The sequence below is a fragment of the Aquila chrysaetos genome, chromosome 9 (genome assembly GCF_900496995.4).
Source record: "Aquila chrysaetos chrysaetos chromosome 9, bAquChr1.4, whole genome shotgun sequence".
NCBI lineage: Eukaryota > Metazoa > Chordata > Aves > Accipitriformes > Accipitridae > Aquila > Aquila chrysaetos.
The window spans coordinates 36,707,028-36,728,064 of NC_044012.1; the positions used below are offsets into that span (position 1 = coordinate 36,707,028).

The 21,037-nt window shown below is 43.4% G+C and overlaps 1 protein-coding gene across 17 annotated transcripts in view; it reads left to right on the forward strand.

The window, feature by feature from the left end:
• FBRSL1 (fibrosin like 1) overlaps positions 1 to 21,037 on the forward strand; it is a 561,483-nt gene that overhangs the window by 131,195 nt on the left and 409,251 nt on the right. For 16 of the 17 annotated variants that reach the window (XM_030024925.2, XM_030024940.2, XM_030024933.2 and 13 more), the window contains exon 2: positions 20,140 to 20,340. In XM_030024925.2, the coding sequence (XP_029880785.1) occupies positions 20,140 to 20,340 (201 nt within the window). Of the gene's footprint in view, positions 1 to 13,368; positions 13,396 to 20,139; positions 20,341 to 21,037 lie in introns of those variants that run through there. The other variant, XM_041125739.1, reaches the window with a different exon arrangement.

Sequence of the window (21,037 nt, forward strand, 5' to 3'; positions counted from 1 at the left end):
GTATTGTTCTTTCCCCGCCTTGTAAATTTACATCTTTCCATTCACTCAAATCATAAGTCATCACGGCGTATTCAGAGCATCAGGAGTTTTTGGTTCCTTTTGACAGAAGGAACTTATAAAAAGGTGCAGTGATAGGAGTTTCTTATTCAGATTTCTAGCCACTTAATACAAGCTCTGACTGATAAGAGTGACTGGAAATAAGTATATACATTTTACTGCAGTGTCCTTAAATATCCTTAACACTTGAGCAAAGGCCTACGAGTTTATTTTAAGAATATGAGAGCATTTGGAATTGGTGACCTTTTTCAGTCAAACTCTGGTGGAGCTTCATCATCTCTTCTGAATGAGATGATTTGACCTTTATCAGGAATTTAAAACCTCTGGACCCAAAAGAAGAATCAAAAAAATCTACTTCTTTCAGAGTAATTATAAGTATGTAGATAGATAGAGCAGTACAATTTCTTTTTTAATTGGAGTAATTCACTGTACGCAAATATGTGCAGATTCTCAGCATTATTAAAGCAGGCTCAAGTGAAACAAAATTCCTGGGGTGGTTCTTTTGGAAAGTAGTTGCAGAAAATGCATTTTTTGCAATATACCAGTTTTTGTCTTTATTTTCTCCACAGTTAAAATGCCTCCCTATGGAAACCAGATGAGGGTAACCAGCATGGTTATTTACACAAATAACTTAAAACACACATCAGAAGAAAATACAGTCTGTGGCACATGCATTACTGTGCAAGATCAAGCTTTGCAGGCAAAGATCCATTTTTTCCCCATGAGGAGGTTACAGGGGTCTTAAAACAATGAAATCCTGTTTCCTCACTGTTTTCTAGGCACAAACACAAGGTAAATCAGCTACTTCTGCAAAAGTATTTTTGGGAGGAAGAATGAAATCCACACTGCTGAGTGAGTAAATTCAGCTGGAGTAGATTATTTCCTCTTTCTCTGCTGCACACAAGTACTTTGCTTGTTTGTTTTAAGTCTATAACCCTTAATAAACCCCTTAATTTTTGTGCGGTTAGCTTTAATTCACAGTTCTTTTTTAATTTTTATTTTTTTTTATTTCCATCCTCTCCATAACCAAAAAACTGCATTAATCCTTTCTGTATACACACATTCATAATCTGTTGTTGAAAGTATTATCTTTTGCTTCTAGGGATCAGATGTCAAAAGCAGAGAGTTCGGGATTCTCTCTTTTTCTTCAGATTGCTGTAGTGCTGGTTGATACTGTGTGTTTTTCTTCATTGGATGTAGGATAAATCACTCTCTTCCTTAAGTACTTACATAGCCTGTCTGAAAACTCTGTAGCCCAACATAATGTTTGTAACTTAATAATGAAGGGTTACTCTTCTTTTAACAGGTAAGAAACAGAGGCAGGCAGACTAGGGATGCAGATTCATTATCCCTGTGGGATTCTGCTGCAGCAGCTGAAGGTGATTTAACTGTGATCAATTTATAGTTTAGAGTAATCCATCAGGTTATGAACTGCAGAGGCTGTGGGCTGGATAAACTCTCTTCTGTCAGCTGTACTTGTGGAGTGGTAAATTCCAGCAGAAGGGCAGGGAGGAGTCAGATGATAGCTCTTTTGGCCACTGTAATTAAATCTAGCAGAGATCACAGATCTAGAGCATTAAGGACACACCTGTGCAGTGCTGAGACTGACAGAGCTAAAGGGATAACCCAGCTAGCTCGGCATGGTGACCGATAGCTTGCTTATGGGACTAGCACCCAGTTCAAGACACCTGCATTGCTGCTGCAGTGCCACAGATGTGTCAATTTTCTGTGTGAATTTTGCACCTTCTATTACACAGGCTGTTGCGGTGGCATCCTATGGCTGTGGATGGGGTGGCCAGCTTGAAAGGAGGCCACTGCACATCGCAGTCCTGTGGTGCCTGCCAGTGTAACCAGCACCCCTTGAGCCAGTCATGAAAATGTGCCAACCAGGCCCCAAACTTCATGTCTTTTAGATGTTGGTACTCCAGAAGCCTTGTACCTGCCTTTCTGCCAGGTGCTTGTTCTGCCTGGAGCCCTGGGAGGAGCTTTGGTAATGGTTTTCCTGCGACGGTCCTGAAATTTCAATCTCAATTACTTTCAGCTACACTTCTCCGAGAACTGTGCTTCCACAGTACATGCTAAATTGTTTGGAAGGACTACATATGCCTCAGGATCAAAATGCAACAGGAAACGTCAGCAGCATGTCTAAATAAACATCTCTGTCTCTCTTATAAGAGTGTTTAGCAGCTCTGTTGGCAGATGTTTCTATAAAATGTTAAATACTGTGCTTTCCAAACCTCCAAAATGTTTGTAATCCGGTAAATAGAAAAGGACAGGCAAACCAGCTGAGGAAGGTATGTCAAAGAACAGGAAAGCCCTAAAGAATTGTGGTTCTTCAGAAACAAAAAGTGAAATTGGGTCCTGGAATTAGTATTTCATTGACAACACTGGGTTTTAAAATTATTTATTACTGAGGTGCATTGCTTTAGCTGTGTAAAAGTACAGAAGGCAATAGGGGTTGGTTTAATGCAAGTAAGGGGCTTTGTGATTGTTGTGTGAGTTTAACGTATCAGGAGTTTCTACATGCATTTTTGTTTCAGTAGCCTGATGTGTTTATCTACTAAGTTTTAGAAGTGCAATACCTGACTAGAACTTAGTGGTTCTTTTTTTCTTCCTCGTGGATCCCTTGCATCCTCTTAAAATACTAATTTATTTTTTATAATTATTTTTATTTTGGTGAGCTAAGGGGAGAAGGGGCTTACTCTTTCTTTACAGTCCCCCTTTGTTTTCTGTTTCTTCATTCCTTCATCACACAGTATGTTTCAACTCGAGCTCAGGGTATCATTTGTTTAAAAACTTCAGTGACTTTGCTGACTGAGGCAGTCACGGACACACCTCGTCCTTTGCTTCTCAAGTTCTGCTGTCTGCTGCATGGTGTCGGTACTGCTGTCTCTGTGGCTACCTGGTGAACTGGGTCAGCAAACTGGTCCAGTTCACTGTGCTGCTGCCCAAATGTTTGTGCTGGTGTTGCGTCAGGGACTGCTAAAGCCATTTTGAGTTTTTCCATGGGTGACTGCATCGCCCCTTCAGCCGGGAAGGACAGAGAAAGACTTTCCCAAGGTCATTCTCAGCAGGTCAAGGTACAGCTGGGATGGGTAGCAGTGATGGGGACCCGACATGCCAATGCAGAGCGCTGGCCCGTGCACCAACACCTCCTCACTGGCCAGCAAAGACAGTTAGTGCCTTAATTCTAATCTTCCTGGGTGTTTCTGCAGTCTGTTTTTCTTTTGAATGCTTCGAATGCCAGACCTGTGATACTGTTAAGTACCGTAAAGTAAGATTAGATAAGGGGAAGTAGCAAGTGCACGGTGAGGTTAGTGGAAGTTGCCTGAACGAAACCTTTCCACGGGGACCACAGCACGGTGCAGGTTCGGCGCTGTGCAGGAAGCAGCGGGGCCATTTCTCCACCCCTCTGTCCCCGTGTTTCTTGGCTCTGGAAGGAAGCACCACACCATGCATCGTGGCTCATGCTTGAGGCAGGTGCTGTGATGCTGAAACCAGAGATCAGGCTTTAGGGGATAGAGCTGGGAGAAGGCACTTCACTGAGAGTTCTATCACCTGCAAAATTGAGGAAGGGATAAATGGCTCATTCTGTAAAGCCAGCTGATCTCTGTGAATAAAAGCAGGTCAGGCTCAATACAGGGTTTGAGTACTTTGTGTAAAATACTGGGGGTTTAGAAATGTTTAAATATTTCTTTTCCTATCTGTTTTACAGTTGCCAAACAGATTTGCTAATGGCTTAAAATATCAAGACCAGAACAAGGGGTTAACTCCAAAACTCATGACTCCTGTTAAGTTTGGCCTGTAAACCTTAAGGCCCTTTTTACAAGAGCTTACTATTTGTTTGGTGCCAAATGTACTTACTTATTTATTTGTTCACCTGAATTGTTAGAAAAATAAGAAAAAAACCCAGGGTTAATTCTTTTTTGTTTGTAATACATGTAATAGGCATTGATAGCTAATGAACCTCTGGTACTTCAACACATACGTGAAACTTTCCCAATGAGTTCATGAGGGAGTTTAAAACAAGGATGAGAGGTTTCCCCCGTGGCATCTTTGGAGAAGTCATAATAAACGTGCAGTCCATCTGGATAGTGGAGGATAGTTAACGCTAAAGAAAAATGATGTAGAAAAGTGGATGTTTTTATCTTCAGCGTTCCTGAAGACTCTGTTCTTATCCAAAGTATCTCATTCACTTGAAACTTCTTTGTCAAATGCTCTTTTTGTGCAGAGGAAGTGACTTTCTGCTGTGCTTGGTTAAAAACTTAAGGATGGAAGACCACACATGGTTTATCTGCAGTGTTTTGTACTGTAATGCCAGATAGGAAACAGTCAGAAGGACTTGTGTGATCCTGTCAAGTATCACAGTGAAGAGGAAAGACACAAAACCAACTCTTAGATGCCTTCACTCTGTAAATGAAAGATTTGAGAATGGGATGTGGGACTCTGGTGGGCTTCAGTATTTAAAAGTGTGACTACCTTGCTTTGGACCATCACTCTGAGTCACCCCTTCTTGGCATGTTTGTGTTTGTTAAAAGATATTTTAATTCCGGTCTCTCTGGCTTTGAAATTTTGGATATCCAGGGAATAGGAGCTGGCTCTCTTTTAATTTGTGTTTGTGACAGTGCTTTCTGTTTCCCTCAGCTTTCTGAAGCAACGCTTTAACGTGCTCCAAGGAAAAAAGCATTCACTGTGTGGAAAAAAATGCTGCTATGAGGCCCAAATCAATGGGAGGATCCAGGGGCATGGACAGTTAAGAAATCCCCAAGAAATCATTTAATGAGAGAATTGTTTAGCTTTCAAGCTTGATGTCTTTCAATCTAAACCAGGATGATCTGGGAACCTTTGATCACATTTTGGGGGATAGTTTCCTCCCAAATGACGGCTACAATTTTAAGTCCCTTTTAATCCCCTGACCTTGACACAGCTGGGTTTTTGGTGTATCAGAGGATTGTTCATTTGAATGGACTCTCCCGTTGGATCATCGTATCAGGCTAGCCTATGTTCTCTTGTGTCTTCTGGTTTTGGGATGCTAACCTTCAGGAAGAAGACAAGGTGGATAGGTGGGTCCGTGTTTTCTTAAACTGTAATAGCTGTTTTGTTGGATTCCTCAGTAATTCCTGGGGGTTTTTGAGTTGACATAAGCTGAGTTCATGATTGTTCTCTCTTCTCCACTGACTGTCCTTATCTCAGTGGAGTTAACAGCTACGTAAAACCATGTAGGTGAATGCAGAATTGGATGTTAAATGTGGTATGAGACATCCCACTTGTTCTCTTGGACAGATTGCTATTTGTGCTGTTGCCTAAGTATTCTCATTTCCTTACTGCCAAATCATCACTTAAGTGCTAGAAACTGAATCTAGAAGAATCTGTGCATTGTGTCCTGGTAGCAGGAGAGAAGGAAGGAGTGGCCTGTACCGTAGCTGGGAGGCCAAGCTTTAAGAAGTTCTAAGCCATGGAATAACATGTTGGTTTTGACTGCTGTGTGATGCCAGGAGAGCGTCATGCAAGAGTGAATGTAAAAACAGAGGTGGAAAAATCAGGCTTTTGAATTTAGGGATTAGCTTTGGGAGAGGGAAGGAAATGTGATACCCTCTGCTTCAAATCTACACCAGGAAAAGCATTTTGTAGGTTTGTTTTGTTGGGGTTTTGGGTTGTTTTGTTTTGTTTTGTTTTGATTTTTTTGTACCATTGGCAATGGTTTCCACAAGAAAACAAAAGTTTACCTGGATCTCATGTATGAGAAATTCTCAGCCCTCATATTGCCCTGAAGTCACTTAACTGGCCTCATGTTTCCAGCGTGCTTAGCTGGCTTTGCAAACTCTGAAGAGATTTAAAGTCCGTGTTGCTGCACTGATATGTCACTTTATCTGTCAGCCAGGAGTCTCTTCTGTCCTCTTTGTATACATATGCCCATGCTAGCCAGATGGTCCTGGATTTGGGTGCCATCCAAAGTAGCGCATTAGAAAGGCCAGGTTATGTGTCATGTTTCAGAAGCCAAGAAGAGCTGCCAGTTCTACTCGTTTGCTAACAAACAGCTTGACTTAATATATTGATCGTGTTGTCCTCGCTATTCTCAAGCTGATTTTATCTAAGACACTCAAAAGGATGTAAGGTTGAAGCTGTACAAATCCCACCTGTTGCCTCCTCTGTAGCGAGTATCTGTGTTTGCATTTACAGCGTGTCCTAGAAAAATCTGCTCTCCACCACGGACATGAAATCCTTTATAGTGTCAGAAGGAGATTTCGATGTCATTTGACTGTCACTTCTCCTGGAGCACAGTATGATCTAGAAGCTGGGAGATGTAGGTTCTCCTCCTAGATTTGTCAGAGGACTGACGGTCGATTTGGGGCAAGTTTCTTTGTATTTGTTAATTTCTCATTCTGTAAAATAGAGGTCAAAGTGCTGATTCCCTTTGTGTCATGCTTTAAGAATTGCTAATGAAAAAGGCCTGATAAAAGCCAAATGGTGATGTTATTTATAAATTATGAAAGAACTTTCCCTGACCTTCTCAGCACGCTTCCCCCCCCCCCCCCCCCCCTTTTTCTCTAGAGGAAGACTTTCCCTAATGGGATGTGAAAGCCACAAGCCTCATCTGTATCAATAACAGAGTAATATGTGGAGAGAGAGAGAGATGTGGTGTGGAGAGAGAGATGGGGGATGAACTGCCCTTAAGCACACGTTAATTAACATGGCTCTGCATTCCCCAGGTTACTGCCTTCTTTGGGATGGGTGGATGTTTAAGCCCGTCTTTCTCGTTTTTAAAGCCTTTATATTGTCAGTCTGTATCTGTGAGGTTTGAGAAGACATTTGCTTCTGGCATCATCGCAAAAAGGGTGCTAGTCTCTCCGTCACCTGCTTTTACAGATCCTGCTGAAACCTGAGAACTAAGGCTTGTAATTTTGCTCGGCCACAGTGGGGATATTGGGAAATCCATATCCTTCACTGGAAACAAATACCTGGAAGCTCCTGTGTTTTAGACCGCTTTCTGCTTTAGTGAGCACTTCTGGTCTGATGCGTGAAATTTCCCCTTCTGCCCTTTTATCTGCTTTTTTGAAATGCAGTATTCTTGATACTATCTCTTTATCCGCAGTTTTTACTGTCATAGGGCTCCCTGAATTCCTTGACAAGAGCTGCCTTACACATAAAAGCAAGATTATCAAGGGCTGCAAGAGGGACGCTGCGGCCTGTTGGGTGCCGTGTTTGGGAATAGGGCCGAGGCGCTCGGGGTGGGCAGAGCCAGAGGATTTTGCAGATATCGGTGGCACTTTGTCGCTTAGCAACAGCCTCCCGAGATGGAGGTGGCAGAGAGGATGCCTGCCCTGCCGCCACCCCAGCAGCATCTCCCCGCTCCGCCTGGCCGGGGACTTCAGCACCGCGCGTGGGGTCACGCCGCTCGGGTGCCGTGTGCCGTGGGAATAGGTGGGCACCAAGAGTCTCCTGGGTTACAACTGTGATGGGGATTAGAGCTTTATTAACAAAGAGTAGTTGTGAAATGCTTTTATAGCTCCTTTTCATCTTGAAAGTTCTTTGTATCGTAACACCTTTAAGAGAGATGTGCTGCAACTCTTAGCTGATTTTGTGAGCGCTTTTTAAAACAATTTTTGAACGAGGTATCTTGCGTATGGTTGCATTAAGAATTGGTGTCAGAGCCTGGATGAGAATTCCGGATGTGCTTGTTCTTCATTGCTCGTGCTGTCGTAGCAGTGAGAGTTGTTAGGTAGCGTGTGTGTGTGTGTGTGTGTGTACAATATAATTGCCATGTCAGCTTTTCTGTTTCTGTTTATCTACATAAGGAAGCAGATAGCTGGTGGAGATGTCAGCTGTGATGTGGCTTATTAAGAGCTACAAGACAGAAGTAATCACAAGAAACCCTGCTTCCATGCAGGCTGTTCTCCAGAGTCTCTGGTTGCATCTGTTCTGTCTTAACCCTTCTCACATTGACTGGATTTTTTGGTACTTGCCAAAGGGTTATGCCCATTTGAACAAATAAATACTGTGTGCTACATCTGTATTTCTTGCTCTGTGATGTTTACCATTGACAAGGTGCTGTGAACAGTAAATGAGAAGCAAAGTTAAGCCCTCAGAGTCATGAATCGTGAGATGTACAAGGGCTCTTAACTAATTTGAGTGGGTTAGTGGTGAAAGTTGCTGCTCTGTGTCATGTTTTAATTCCCTATTGCATTTCAAAATTGAGGGCTAGCAGCAAATGGAAAACATTGCATGAATGCCCCTTTCTTTAGTCTCTGACTGCTAAAGCCTTGTTCCAGTCAAGGAAGAAAACAGGTCCTACAAACCAGCCAGCCTTTGGGTTCAGGTCTGTGAAGTGCAGATAGAGGTTTCTGGGTCTGACAACTAAGCATTAAGAGGAACTCGTAATTTAGCATGGGTTGAGGAAGTGGTTGCAAAGAGGCCCAGCTTAGCACCGCTTGGATGGGGGAAAACCCGAATCCTCTAAACATAATGGAAAGAGAGTGGCAAAGCCGATGAAAACTTGCACCACTCACTCTGGATTTGGTCAGACAGCAAGGAGGAGTGATTGACGGCACCTGCTCTGCTGAAGTCTTTCTCTGCAGTGGGTTATTGTCCTGTCAGCTCTGCCTGCCTGAGGCCTTATTTGACATGCTTGGATAAGTGGATAGCATCATTTTGATTCTGCACATGTTCTCCTCTCTACAGCTTGCTGGTTTTGTTCGCTCTTGAGCTTTAATTGTCTGCTGTCCTGGTGGAGTGTTTGCTTAGTTACCTCTTCCTTAGTGGCGAGTGAGACTAACCAGACAAAAGTACAGATCCTCCTTTCTCTCAGGAACATTAATGAATGTGCTGATTTGTCTGTTCCTTCTTTATCATACATTGCAAACTGATGTACCCAAGAATTGTCTTTGTCATTTGTCAGTCTCATAAAAGTCTGTCTTCCCATTAGCACTGCTCTTGCCCTCTGTTTCTTGCTTTCAATTTCATTTCCCAGAGGAAACTGGAATGGAAATGAGAATGAAATATGGGTTTCCTTTTTAAACAGAAAATAAACAAACCTTAAGGGCTTCCTATTGGAATGTGATGGGATTGGACTCCTATCTCTTATCCTTTGAAGATCCCAGCTGGAATTATTTAATGTCAAAGCATGGAATTTCCCAGTGTGAAATTCATTGCTAGCTAAGGATGCTCTGGGGATTAGAGAGACATCACTTTGCCAGGGTAGCGTTGCTGTCACCGCAGGAGACCTCACTCGCACAAAGGGACGTTGCTGGTCTGTCCTGCTTCAAAGCTGAATCTTGGGGATGAGATTCTTCAATTCCCATTGAGGTTACATGCTGTGCAACTGACAGCTGGATTTGGGCAGAATAAACCAGAGTGGATAACACTTTGCACTGCCTGGGAATAGAGGGGAAAAAAAAAAAAAAAGAGAGGCAAGAGCAAAACATAATTTGCTGATTTTCTTATTTGGTAATGGGGTAGTTTGCTAGTGCACTTCCAAGATTTCCCTAAGACCACTTCACAGTTGGGGTGATTTTGCTCATTTGGCTGTATGATAAAAGGGTCAGATTGGATGATTACAGTGATTTCTTCTGGTCCAAAATTAAAATAAAATAAAACAAAACCCTATGGTATGGAAGCCTGATGTCTTGCAAAACTTTAGGTTAGATAACAACATTCTCCCAAGGAGAAATGTCTTTAAGTTTTGGAGGGTAAGACACCCTCAGTGTCAAAGTAGTTGTATAAATTAAAAACAGGAGCGTATTCAGACAGTACACTGGGTAATCACTAAATGCTTTTTTTTCCCCTCTGATCAAAGATGATTATTTTAAGTAGGCATCAATGTCTATATGTTAGGGATCTATAAAGCACTTAAGCAAAATATGGGGTGATAGCTGTATGTGCACTGACTGGTGTGGTGTTAACAAGGTGCAGCGTTGTTTCTGAGACTCATAAATCAGCAGTGGTTTAGGTGATGGAGGGAGAGAGAGGAACAACTCTCTGTCACATTAAAAGAATAACCTTTCTGGCCTCTTCTTCTAAACTGTTGATCTCTTTAGAAAAGAAGATTTGCCCTGCTGTTCTAATAAGAGTTGTAAAATAATATATGTGTAATTAGAATTTAATAATGATTTGTGTGACTGGATCTACAGCATAAGCTAGTTCAAGTGATTGTGTAACCTTTGCATTGTGTTCATTATCTAATGTTGAAATAACAGCTGGAAGTTGAGAGACTGACATGCAGTTTTAAAATTACGGAGCTTGAAATTGCTGCTGTCTGTAAACATATGAAAATCTATTAATGACCTTTGAGCTCTCTGACTCAAAATGTTTTGTAACATAGAATACATCAAGATTGCCTGCTACTGTAGTGTATGTTTCCCCTTTCTCAGCGATTGCCTGGGATATAACTGAATGTTTCATTCCTGACACAGATATCAGAATGTTTGGAACTATTCTAGGAAACCCTAAGGATATATGGAAACATTTGGTTGCTTGTTGTTTGTTCTAGCAAACCAGTTATAGATGAGCTGCTCACGAGCACGTGGTGTGCTAAGCCACTCGACGTGGGAGAACATAGCTGCTGGCGAGACTGACAGCTGTAGACCTCTGTTGTACAATACATTTCTCCAGCAGCACGTTTGAGGAGGAGCGAGGGTGACAAGGGTGGCACAGTTGCACTGTCCCAGACTTTTCATTAGCACATGTGACGTTTAGGTATTTAGAAAGGCATTTCTTTTCTGCTAGACATCACCCGACTCAGAGTTTTCCCCTTAGGTTGAAGTAATATGCTATGGGCAGCTGTTTCTGGAGATGGCTGGCTTCTGCATATTTCTTGTTGTTGGATCATTTATATTTCTTCTCATTTGTTTCCTAGCCAAAAGAAACTACCAGAGGACTAATTATTTAATACACATTCTAGACCTCATGACAGCTGAAGTGAAAATTGTTGCCTACCACTGAGGGCAACTGCAGAGTTGATAAAAAATGCCTCTAGTGTCATAGAGCTTAAACATAAATTAATTTATCATGCAGCACCAGGGATCAGAATATGGTTGTTTTTCTTCTGGAGACTCTCGCCCCTACAGCAGAGTTGGCAGAAGTGAATTTGTGAGCGTTCGTCTCCTTCAGCGCAGTGTTCGTTGGCTTTGTGCAAGCTGTGTCAAACTGCGGTTGAAGCTAAGCTTGCAGACTGCTCTGCTGTTGAAGAAGAACATTCATACCTCTCTTCTGCAGCATCTTTGGGAATGGCACCCTTCCTAGGAGGGTGGTAATGAAGAGCATAGGCTGGAGGCAGAGTCTCAAAACGTCTGCAGCTGCTTTTGTAGAGTGAATGTGTTCGAGGCTGTCACCACATGGGAGATTCGTCTGGAGCTTTCATTCTGTAGGTGCTACTGCCTTAAGAGCAGTATGTTTTTTGTGGCTATGTTTTAAAAGTATGTACCTTAAAATGAGTGGACACAACACGTGGTTGAATCAGGAATCCTAGAAAGTAAATTAAAACTTTGCATTTGTATTTAGTGGGTAGAAGCTTTGAATTACTGAAGAAATCGGGCCTGAGATTCTTGAATTCATGACCAAGCTACCTAACATTATAGCTGTGTCTTCTAAGTCTAAAGTATGAACCTATTCACATGGTAATCAGTACAATCGTAATGTGTTTGCTATATACTTTGCACTGTGCAGATCAAAACTTTAAATGCAGGTGTATAGATGGAGGAGACCAGTTCAGGCCTCTGCCTTTGGTAAATGAGCCATACGCCCCATCCATCTGCCCAGCCTCAGGTTGGCTCAACTCCGTTTCCAGAGTCCAGTTCACGGAAGCATGACATCCCCCTCTCAGCAGAGGTTGAAACAGTTGTGTCTTCTCCTTTTGTTACTAATTTTAAAGACAGACACAGTATTTCTAAGCATTCCTGTCCATAGTGACAAATAGGCTGGAGGCATCTTTTACTCAACAGCGCCTTCCTGTTTTTTCTGACCAGTTTAGCTGAAAACTGGTAGTGGTGACAGCATCCAGGTGCCATACCTGTTTGTGCTGGTAGGACCCTCATGCCTTTTCCTTTGGCAGCTTGGGGCCAGCTGGTGCAACTGGAGGCTGGAGGTTGTGTTACCATCCTGGCAAGATTGAAATGAGTGATGAAACGGCCACATCTGGCTTCAAGCGAGGAGCCTCTTCTTCAGGTCCTAATCCTGTCACTGGGTGGGAGCTGTTTGAATCCAATACGAGTGCCTGTTTAAATAATCTGGGGGGAAGGGGAATTAGTTCAGATTAAGTGTTTAAAGGCTGCTCTGTAAACAAGCTTGTGATTGCTGCCTGTCAGCAGCGTGGGCCCAGCAGTGTCATTGAATGTTGGCACACTTGAGGAACGTCTTCCCAAAACACTGCACCTGGAGTGCGTGCCTGACTGTGCCACTTACTTGCTGGGTACCTTTGGAAGTTAATTGAGATTGACGTCCCCCAGATCACATTCTTTAAAATGGAGGTGTTATGCGTAGTCCGTCACTTGCGAGATGTTGGGTAGTGTGAGGGCAGTGTGCAGTGCTGCTGCCATTCTAATTGTTCCCTCTTGGGAGGGTACACACTGAGACGACAGGAGTTTGCAGGAGGCACGTGCTCTATGCTCAGCATTCATACCCAGCAGTGCAGTGATGCTGCTCAAATAAACTGAAGTAGGTGCTGTCAGATAAGCACAAGCTCTTTTCCAGCTCCTTCATACACTACATAAACTGGGCAGGCTGAGCTCCCAGTCCTGGCTGAAAGCAGCTTCAGCCGAAACGTACTTTTATCTGCTGTGAAAGCTGGGCAGGTTGGCCTTGCGGTGCACGAACAGCAGCGCCTTTCAGCACTCCTGCAGCCTGTAAAAGCTGGGCAGGCTGGGCTTGCCATATGCCTCATTTCATCTACCTGAAAATGGTGCCCCAGCTTCCCTTCAATCATTTAAGCTCCCTTGCTCTCTGACACACTTTCCGCTGACAGTAATTCTGTGAGCACTCGTCGGGCATTTACTGCCATCACTAGAGGAAATACTGATGGCTTAAAATGGGATCATTTCCTTTCTGATGGACAGCAAGCACCTGTGGGAGTTTTAATAGCTGTACAGTATGTCTGTTAGTAGGTAGTGAGGAGGACGTGTGCAGTTCTCTGCAGTGAGGCGCCTGCAGGCTCTGAAGAGGAAATTGGAGGAGGAGGAGAAAGCCATGGCTGGCTTCCTGTTGAGCTTGCAGAGTGCTGCTTAAAACAGTAGATTTTGTGTATCTAACTCCCCAACGGGTGATGGTGGAGAAGGGTTTATACCAAAAACATGGACAGCCATATGCTCACATTCATGCAGATTTCCTTGACCTCTTACTAAAGAGAAGGTATTTGCTGTATACGTTCTTACTTTTATCGTCCCCTAAATTACTATTAAACATGCTGCTTCCAGGTACTTGGTATTACGGTGGAAGGAGAGGACTGTTTTTTTCCCCTCAAGTAATTGAGAAGGAAGAGAACAGTACCAGCCCCCTTCTCCCCAACTTTTTAAAACAATTACTGCTCAGCACTTTATTCGGGTCTCGTGCAAGCAGAAAGAGCAAGATTGGAAATGAGAAATGAAAATCATTGTGGATTGAAATGCATTTAAAAGTAGCGATACTGATCTTCCCTTTTGTAATTTTTGGGGTAACGTTTGTCCAAGGTGTCTCTACTTGGTATGGTGTCTTCAAGGTCCTAGCAGCAAAGGTCTTAATTCTTGGGAGACATAACAAGTGGGCATTTAGCAGAGTACCAGCAGCTTGCTCTTCAGCTCTTCACAGGTGACAGGAACGCAGCTTCTGGTAATAAATTTGACTGTTTCAATTACAGTGAGTTTCTTGGTTCATCCGCTTTTATTTTTAAGTTAAATCATGTATCATAAACCTGCAAACCAGTGGCAGCTTCAAAAGTCTTACCGTTTCCAAAGCCATCTTGTCAAAAAGTCGTCTTATTCTTGAGCTAAACATGTGACAGGGTCAGAGCAAACGTGATGCATTTTAAAAAGCAAGACCCAAACTCATCTGGAATATGTCAGCTACGAAAGGAGAATTGCAGTCTAAGGTTAAACAAGCAAGGATTTCATTTGCAATCATTTTAATTGATATTGATTGCATTGCTTGAATGTAGGGCCAAAGCAAGAGAGTCATTTCAAATCTAGACTCTTTTTTTTTTTTTTTTTTGCCTTTTAAAAAAGCTTTAGTGGCTTTGGCTGAAAGGCTAGGGGCTTGAGTTACATTTTTAGTGAAGTTCGCAGTGGGGGAGAAGAGAGGGCAGGGAAGTAAAACAAACAAGTGTGTGTTATATTACAGGAAAAGTGAGAACTTCCCTGTCCATGAAAATTGCAGTCTGCCGGCTGGAGATGCCAGCCAACTGCCTCCCAAAGTGCCCTGAACTGTGGGGAGAGTGAAGCCGGGCTGGCCTGCTGCCAGATGGGGCTTCCAGCGCGGAGCTGCCGTACTGAGCTGCGGGCCAGTCCTACCGCTGCGGCTCCTTCCCCTTCGCTGCCCTCCTGGTTCTCCTTCTACCCCATAGCTCTCCAGAGCTGAGCTCTCAAACGTCTCCTCCTCTCCCACCGTCACAGTGTGCTCCAGCTCGTTTTTAAGATCTCCACGTGCATTTGCTGCCTGTTCACCACATTGAGTTCCAATTCAATCACTTTGGTGTGGTCCTACCTGATACCTTCTGGTGGAGTTACCTCTTATCCCATTCCTTTTTTCTCCCTTTTTTCTGTCCTCATTATTCACCTCATTTCATTTGCCTGTTGGTTACTCATCTTTTCTTGTGCTCGCTCCTGTTCGTGCGGTGGTTTCTCTCTCTACGGACCTATCTTCAAATCCATGCCTCAAAAGTTAATTTCTTTCATGTAAGTTTCTCATGTATATCTCCAATATTATCTTTCCGTTTGAATTACTGTCTCTTGTGTCATCTTTATGCAACTAAATGGACAATAGATTTCCCTTAGTAGTGGTCCTGTCTGTATTTGTAACGTGCTTTGTCTACTTGGAAAGCACAAGCGTATTAAGTCAGCTTTTGTTTCAATGTTGCTGTTCTATAAACTGGGTATCAGGTCAGTAGGAATATTTTTAAAGTAACCTAATTAAAAATAAATCTGTTTCAGTTCCTCTCTGAGCCAGGATCTCTCCCTGAACTATTAAACAAACACGTTTGACAACCCTACTGCTAATTGCATGTTAAAGTTGATATAAGGATAGTCGGTGCTTAGATCCTCGGGAGCTTTCCCATTGCAATTTTGCTGAGAGAAGCTGGAGGCAGAAACAGGAGAAGCAGGGTCAGTTTTAGAGACAGCAGTACGTTTTTTTATTTCCTTTGCATGGATCCTTCTCCTGTTTGATGTTCAGTGGGATATTTCACGTTCCCCAACTTAAGGAATAAGTGCTGCAGTGAAGAGTTGTGGAGAGAGAAGCTGGAGGCTCTTTCCCTTCTGGGAAATCAGCCCATATAATCTTCTGAAGTCAGCAGAGGCAGTCTAGCAGGAGTGGAGTGTAACCAGTCCTTGGCTGCGTGTCTGAGCCTTGCAGTGTCCGATGGGCCCTGGGGACGGGGGATTGTAATGGACTTGATTTCACACCAGGGCTGCATTTTGAACTGATCCTTGAGGGCTGAGGGTAGTTATTTTGTGAACTGTAGGTGTTGGTTTTGTCCTCTGCACCCCAGCAGCACGCTCCAGGTTTTTCATCTAGCTGTGTGGTTTTTGCACTTTTTTTCAGGTTCTTTAAGTGTTCCCTGTGTATGAAAGGTATTTACAACTCCAACCTCCCCCTACGTGCTTTCTGAGATCTCAAAGAGCTGTGTAAACTCAGAGGATTAAGGCAGAGTTTGAGCTGGGCTGAGCAAACACGCAGTGATAACTCCAGCCAGCGGATGGCTGTGGATGTGAGCTTGCGCCAGGGTCCTCTAGGGCTGATCATTATTTCCTGATCAAATAGGCAACGGGGAGTCCACTGTGCAGAAGTCTCTTGCTGTGGCATTTTATGGGTAAGAATGGTCTCATTCCAGAGCCGAGGGCCATGCGCCCAGCATTATTCACAGCTTTATTTATAAACTGAGCAGTGTGTACCTTGAGTGTCTTTGGAGATTGCAGCTGTGCCTTGGTGACAGAAAAATGGCTTTTCAGGAAGGAGCGGTCCAAGTGATTAAGGATGTCGCCAGCTCCACCGCAAGCAAAGGTGCAATTGCATAGCTTGGGCCAAATAGCGAAGAAAAAAATTCAGCGATTTTTATTATGGACTCTCAAAATCTGTTGCAGAGTCTAGGTTACATACTTGGGTTGCCAGCCTGTGCTGCGGTGGTATGCCAGTGGATCTTCACAGCTACTGGTGTGCAAGGTATTTCAGTTAGAGCTGGAGGAGGTACCACAATTACATTTTCAGCTGAAGTGTTCTTTGGTATCTGTACATCCAAATAAGCAAATGGGGAAGTAGAATCTGTATGTTTTATGGAGTAACTGCCAGGAAAGAGGCTGTAAGGAAAGGCCTAATTCTTTCTTATCTGTAACCGTGCAGCCAATTAGAACCATCTGCTCTCCGTCTGCAGCCCAGACAGGCAAGGGGCTGCAGATGGAGAGGCTGTAGCCTGCCCTGGAAGGTGTGAGAGAGATTCCTAAGTGAGGACAGGTAGGAGACAGCCCTGGAAACGGTGAGTAGTAAGGAACAAAATAGTTTTGTATATTCTGGAACAAGATTTGGCAATCTCCTTCCTGGAACTGAGAAGAGAGAATGGGCCTGGATCCACCAGCCTTCCCTGGAGAAGGGGATTTGCTGGCCCTGACAGCAGAGGTGGCCAGATCTGCTGACTCCTGGGTTGGGCAGAAATGCCAAGATTGGATATGGAGACCTTTTGACTTCAGGGCCTGACTTCAGACATTGTCGCTGTGTGAACCCCTAGGCTTTACGTGACGTGCAAAGGGCAAAAATGCCTGCTCGTCTGGGCTTGTCTAGGGGGAAGGCTCCAGTGGAGCAGTTTGTCAGAAGGCCAGTCTTACATGCCGGCTGGGATTTCTGGACTGAAGTCAAGGTGCATCAATAAACGTTGTTCACTGCAGTGATGTACTGTATATTTTGTATGTGCTTAAATTTTCCAGCAATTGCCTGTGCGCAAGCACAGATGCACATCCAAAAATAGTAAGCTCTTGTGCTAAGTGAGGTCCCCAACTTGGAGGTCGTAAACTTTAGTAAAAGAACAATCGCTGGAAGGCTCTTTTAGTAGAGTAAATAGAAAGGAAACAAAGGAGGCAAGAACAGAAACCCCATTAGCCCCCTCCTGCTCTCTGCCTGAGGCTGCAAAGAAGTTTGCATTTAGCAGCATAGAAGACAGCCCCGCTGTCACCCTCTGTCAGTAAGCAGAAGCTGAGTTCAGTGTCCTGGGTTCTCAGAAAAAGCAAAGTTCTGTGAGCTGCATTCTCTACTGAAGTGGGGAGGAACGGGCCTGTGGAATAGCTTTTCTTGTCACGGGACTGAGAAACTTGGCTTCTTCCCCATGGCTGCCCCAGGCGTGCTGCGGGGCTGAGGATCCCTCCCTCGGCCTTCCTCTTGCCAGAGGCGAGCAGCAGCCTCGGCTACCAGGGCTTGGGTCTTAATTCACGGCTGTTTGGAAAGTGCTTGAGATTCTTGGACGCAAGTGGCACTACAAGTGAACGCATTATTTCCTTGGCTTTGATCCAGCTATGACTGTATTCCCTGAATTAATTTTGCTAGTAGCTCAGCGATGAGACAAACCTTAAATCTCCAAACAAAATGGGGATAAAAGGCTAAATTTCTAAGTAGGGAATTTTGTAGCATTCAGTAAGGGGAAAAACACAGATTTCCAGACTAGTTACATGGTGAAGTGAATCGTCTAAAACGTGCAGTGAATGTGCTGTGGGTGCTGAGGGGAGACTTTCCCTAAGGCATTAACAGAGACCCAATCCCCATGTGAAGCCAGCTAGAATTTAAACCAAAATGGCCATTTACTGCCTTTGAAAGCATCCTTAAAAGTGAGTATTACACGCTGAGCCAGGAGTGCATTATTTGCTGGTGCTTTCACATGGTGGCATTCCCCTGCCACAGCCTCCTTTCCCCCTTATCTGGGGCCCGTGTCACCTCATGCAGCATCTTCCATGCGTCTGCCGTCACACTGCAGCTGCATCTGGCTTTATGAAGAAGTGCACATTTTTGGTGACTTCTGTTTTGAATGTTTTGCTGAGTATCAGTTAACAGATGTCATTTCCATTGCACTAGTTTCTGATTAGTTACTAAAGCTTAGCATTTTGATTTCTATCTCGGCAGCTTCCCAGTAAATAGGGCAATGTGACCTTCTTAAAGTGGCATCTTGAACTGCTGCTTTAGCGTGCTATCTTAAAACTAAAACCCAAAGCGAGCAACTTAACACTAATTTGCATTCCTCGTTTTATCATTCATGGACAATATTGCCAGACAATCATTTTCCTTGCTCTTTCAGTAGTTTCACTAGGACTTGGCAAGCTGAGCTGTGTTCTGGTATGTTCTGCATCTCTGAGACTTATTAATAAGTGCTACTTATTTTAATTTTGGGGTGGGGATTGTATCTTTGGGGGTTCTGCAACTTGCTGTATATATGTGTGCTTTAAGAGGAGCTTGCCAGCCGCACAGGACCCCTGTGCAAAGTGTGTAGAGTTTGGGTGCTGGCTAATTGTGTTTGAGCCAGGGTTGGAATAGGAAACACCTGTATGTATTTTATCATTGTAATTTAAATTTCAATGTCTCTGTGACCCTAAAGTGTCATCAGTGCATCATCTTGCCTCACAGGGAAGGGTGACTTCAAACAGTGAGTGATTTGGAGTGGAATCAGCATGTTGCACACTGAGGCAGTCAGTTCACTAATTAAACAAGAGGGGGAGGAAGTAATCTAGAGCAATCAGCAGGGCATTTCATCCCAATTCCTGATTTTCTTTTTTGTTGGGCTTTAGTGTTTGAGAGTCTAGAGAGCTAATGATTTGCATGAGCTCTTCTGCAGTACTGAAGGTGTGTGCGTTGACGTGAGCAAGTTGTATTGCAAGCTCCATTCATGTAGGATACAAATATCCATGATGTAATTGCTTGAGTCAGAAGCGAGGCATTTAGAAAAGGGGGAGTGAGGAATTTGGAAAAATTCCTGTGGCTGAAGTTGACAAATCTTGGCATGGTGAACAGTGCTTTTAAGGTATCTCCTAATCTGATATATTTACCTCACATAAAAAATTAATTGGGATAGCGATTCTGTAAAACATTCCAAAAGAGTTTAGTTTTTACCCTTGAGCAGTTAATAAAAGGCATTGGGGAAAAATTTATCTAGCTGTAGTGAACTAATGTCCTAGTGATTTGGCATTATTTCTTAAATTCTTTTTTCTGTGTGGTGTGTGTTGGGGGGAGAGGTTGATACATTGTCACCCAGAGTTCAGCTTCCAGTCCTCAAAGATGCCAGGGATAGCAGTAGTAATTCCCTTCTCTGATCTCACTTCCTATGTTAATCATTATGACATGACATACCCACTTTTAAACTGTGCTTAGATTGTATGTTATAGTCCTGTTTCAGGGCAGGCACTTAACACTTAGAAGTGTTCAACCTCTGTTATGTGTTTAGATCCCATTGATCTCGGCTTGCTTATTGAATGCATGGTAGGATTTAGAAGTGCATTTCTCCATATGAATGCTACTGTGAATCAGAGACTGTCAGGCCCAAGGGGGGTCTGAAATGTTGCCTTCTGAGATCAGAAACAAAACAAAATAAAAACCACCTCTGTTTCAGTTGAACAGTTAAAGGCTTTCCTTCAGGACGCTGATTTGTTCATGTGCTGTTGACGTATGGTTCCTGAATTAATCTGAAGCAAACTCATTATCATAACCAGTTCCAGCATCGCTGAAATTAATCAAACACATAGCCTGGAGAGTATTCATCCTAATCTAATCTAAAATTACTGTTTGCATTGTGCGTGCCTAATTATTCATCTTAAGTCATCTCTGGAAAGAACATGCTGTCTTGTTTGTGTTTTTATTCAATATTTGTACTGCTTAATGCTTAAAAGTAGTCTCAAAGAACTTAAAGAACTCACTATTTTTTTTTTTCCTCCTTTACAGAAGGACATGTCACTAAAGCCTCAGGAGCGGAAGGAGAAATGGGAGAGGCATCCAGGAAAGAAACCTAGAGAATCTGAAAACTGTGTGTCTGCTGAGCCGAGTGAAAATGGCCATAACAATGATGCTGGGAGCTCTGAGAGAGAGGCAGAAAGAGGCAAAGAACGGATGAAGAAGAAACTCCCTTTGAAGCTATCCAAACAGGTAGGGAAATTATTTCTCATCTGAAGCGACTGTATCGTGGCATTGGCCGCTGTGAAATGTCCTGCTGGTAGGTTGGGGTTGTTAATGTAACTGGCTTCTCTGGTAACTTGTGCTGGTGAAAACAATGTCTCTGACAAGACTTCTGGCCAAGTGCACAAATCCTGTGTTGTGGGCAAGTTTCATAAGCTAAAATGGAAGACTAGGTGTACTGGGTAATGCAAGAAGGAAGGAGCAGACCTCCCTTGTATCCTGCAACTTTGAGACAGTAGTTCATACCATAGGTTTGTGGTTCTTACAGTCTTAGGCACAAATAGAAATCATCAGTCGGATCATAGTCATCTTTGGAGAAGATGTGCTTGTTAATGTGCACCTGGAAGTTGCAAACATAAGTATGTACCCCCAAAACGGTGTGTTGAGAAGGAGAGAATATTCAAGTATTTTAGAAGTGGAAAGTCAGTTTGGAGGAGGTTGTGTTCTCGGGAGTCTTTTCTCCGCGCCCTTCTAAAATGAAGCATAAGCATTAATGAATTAAGAGTTGTCATGCTGGAGGGGATGATTGTGGAGACTCCCATCTGAACCACAGTGTGTACAGAGCTGGGGAGGTGACAAAGAAGAGGCACTATGGGTGGCAGGCTATTTATCCCTTAACTGCTGCTCAGCAGGGAGGTGCGTTGGTGACTCAGTGCTCATTCATCAG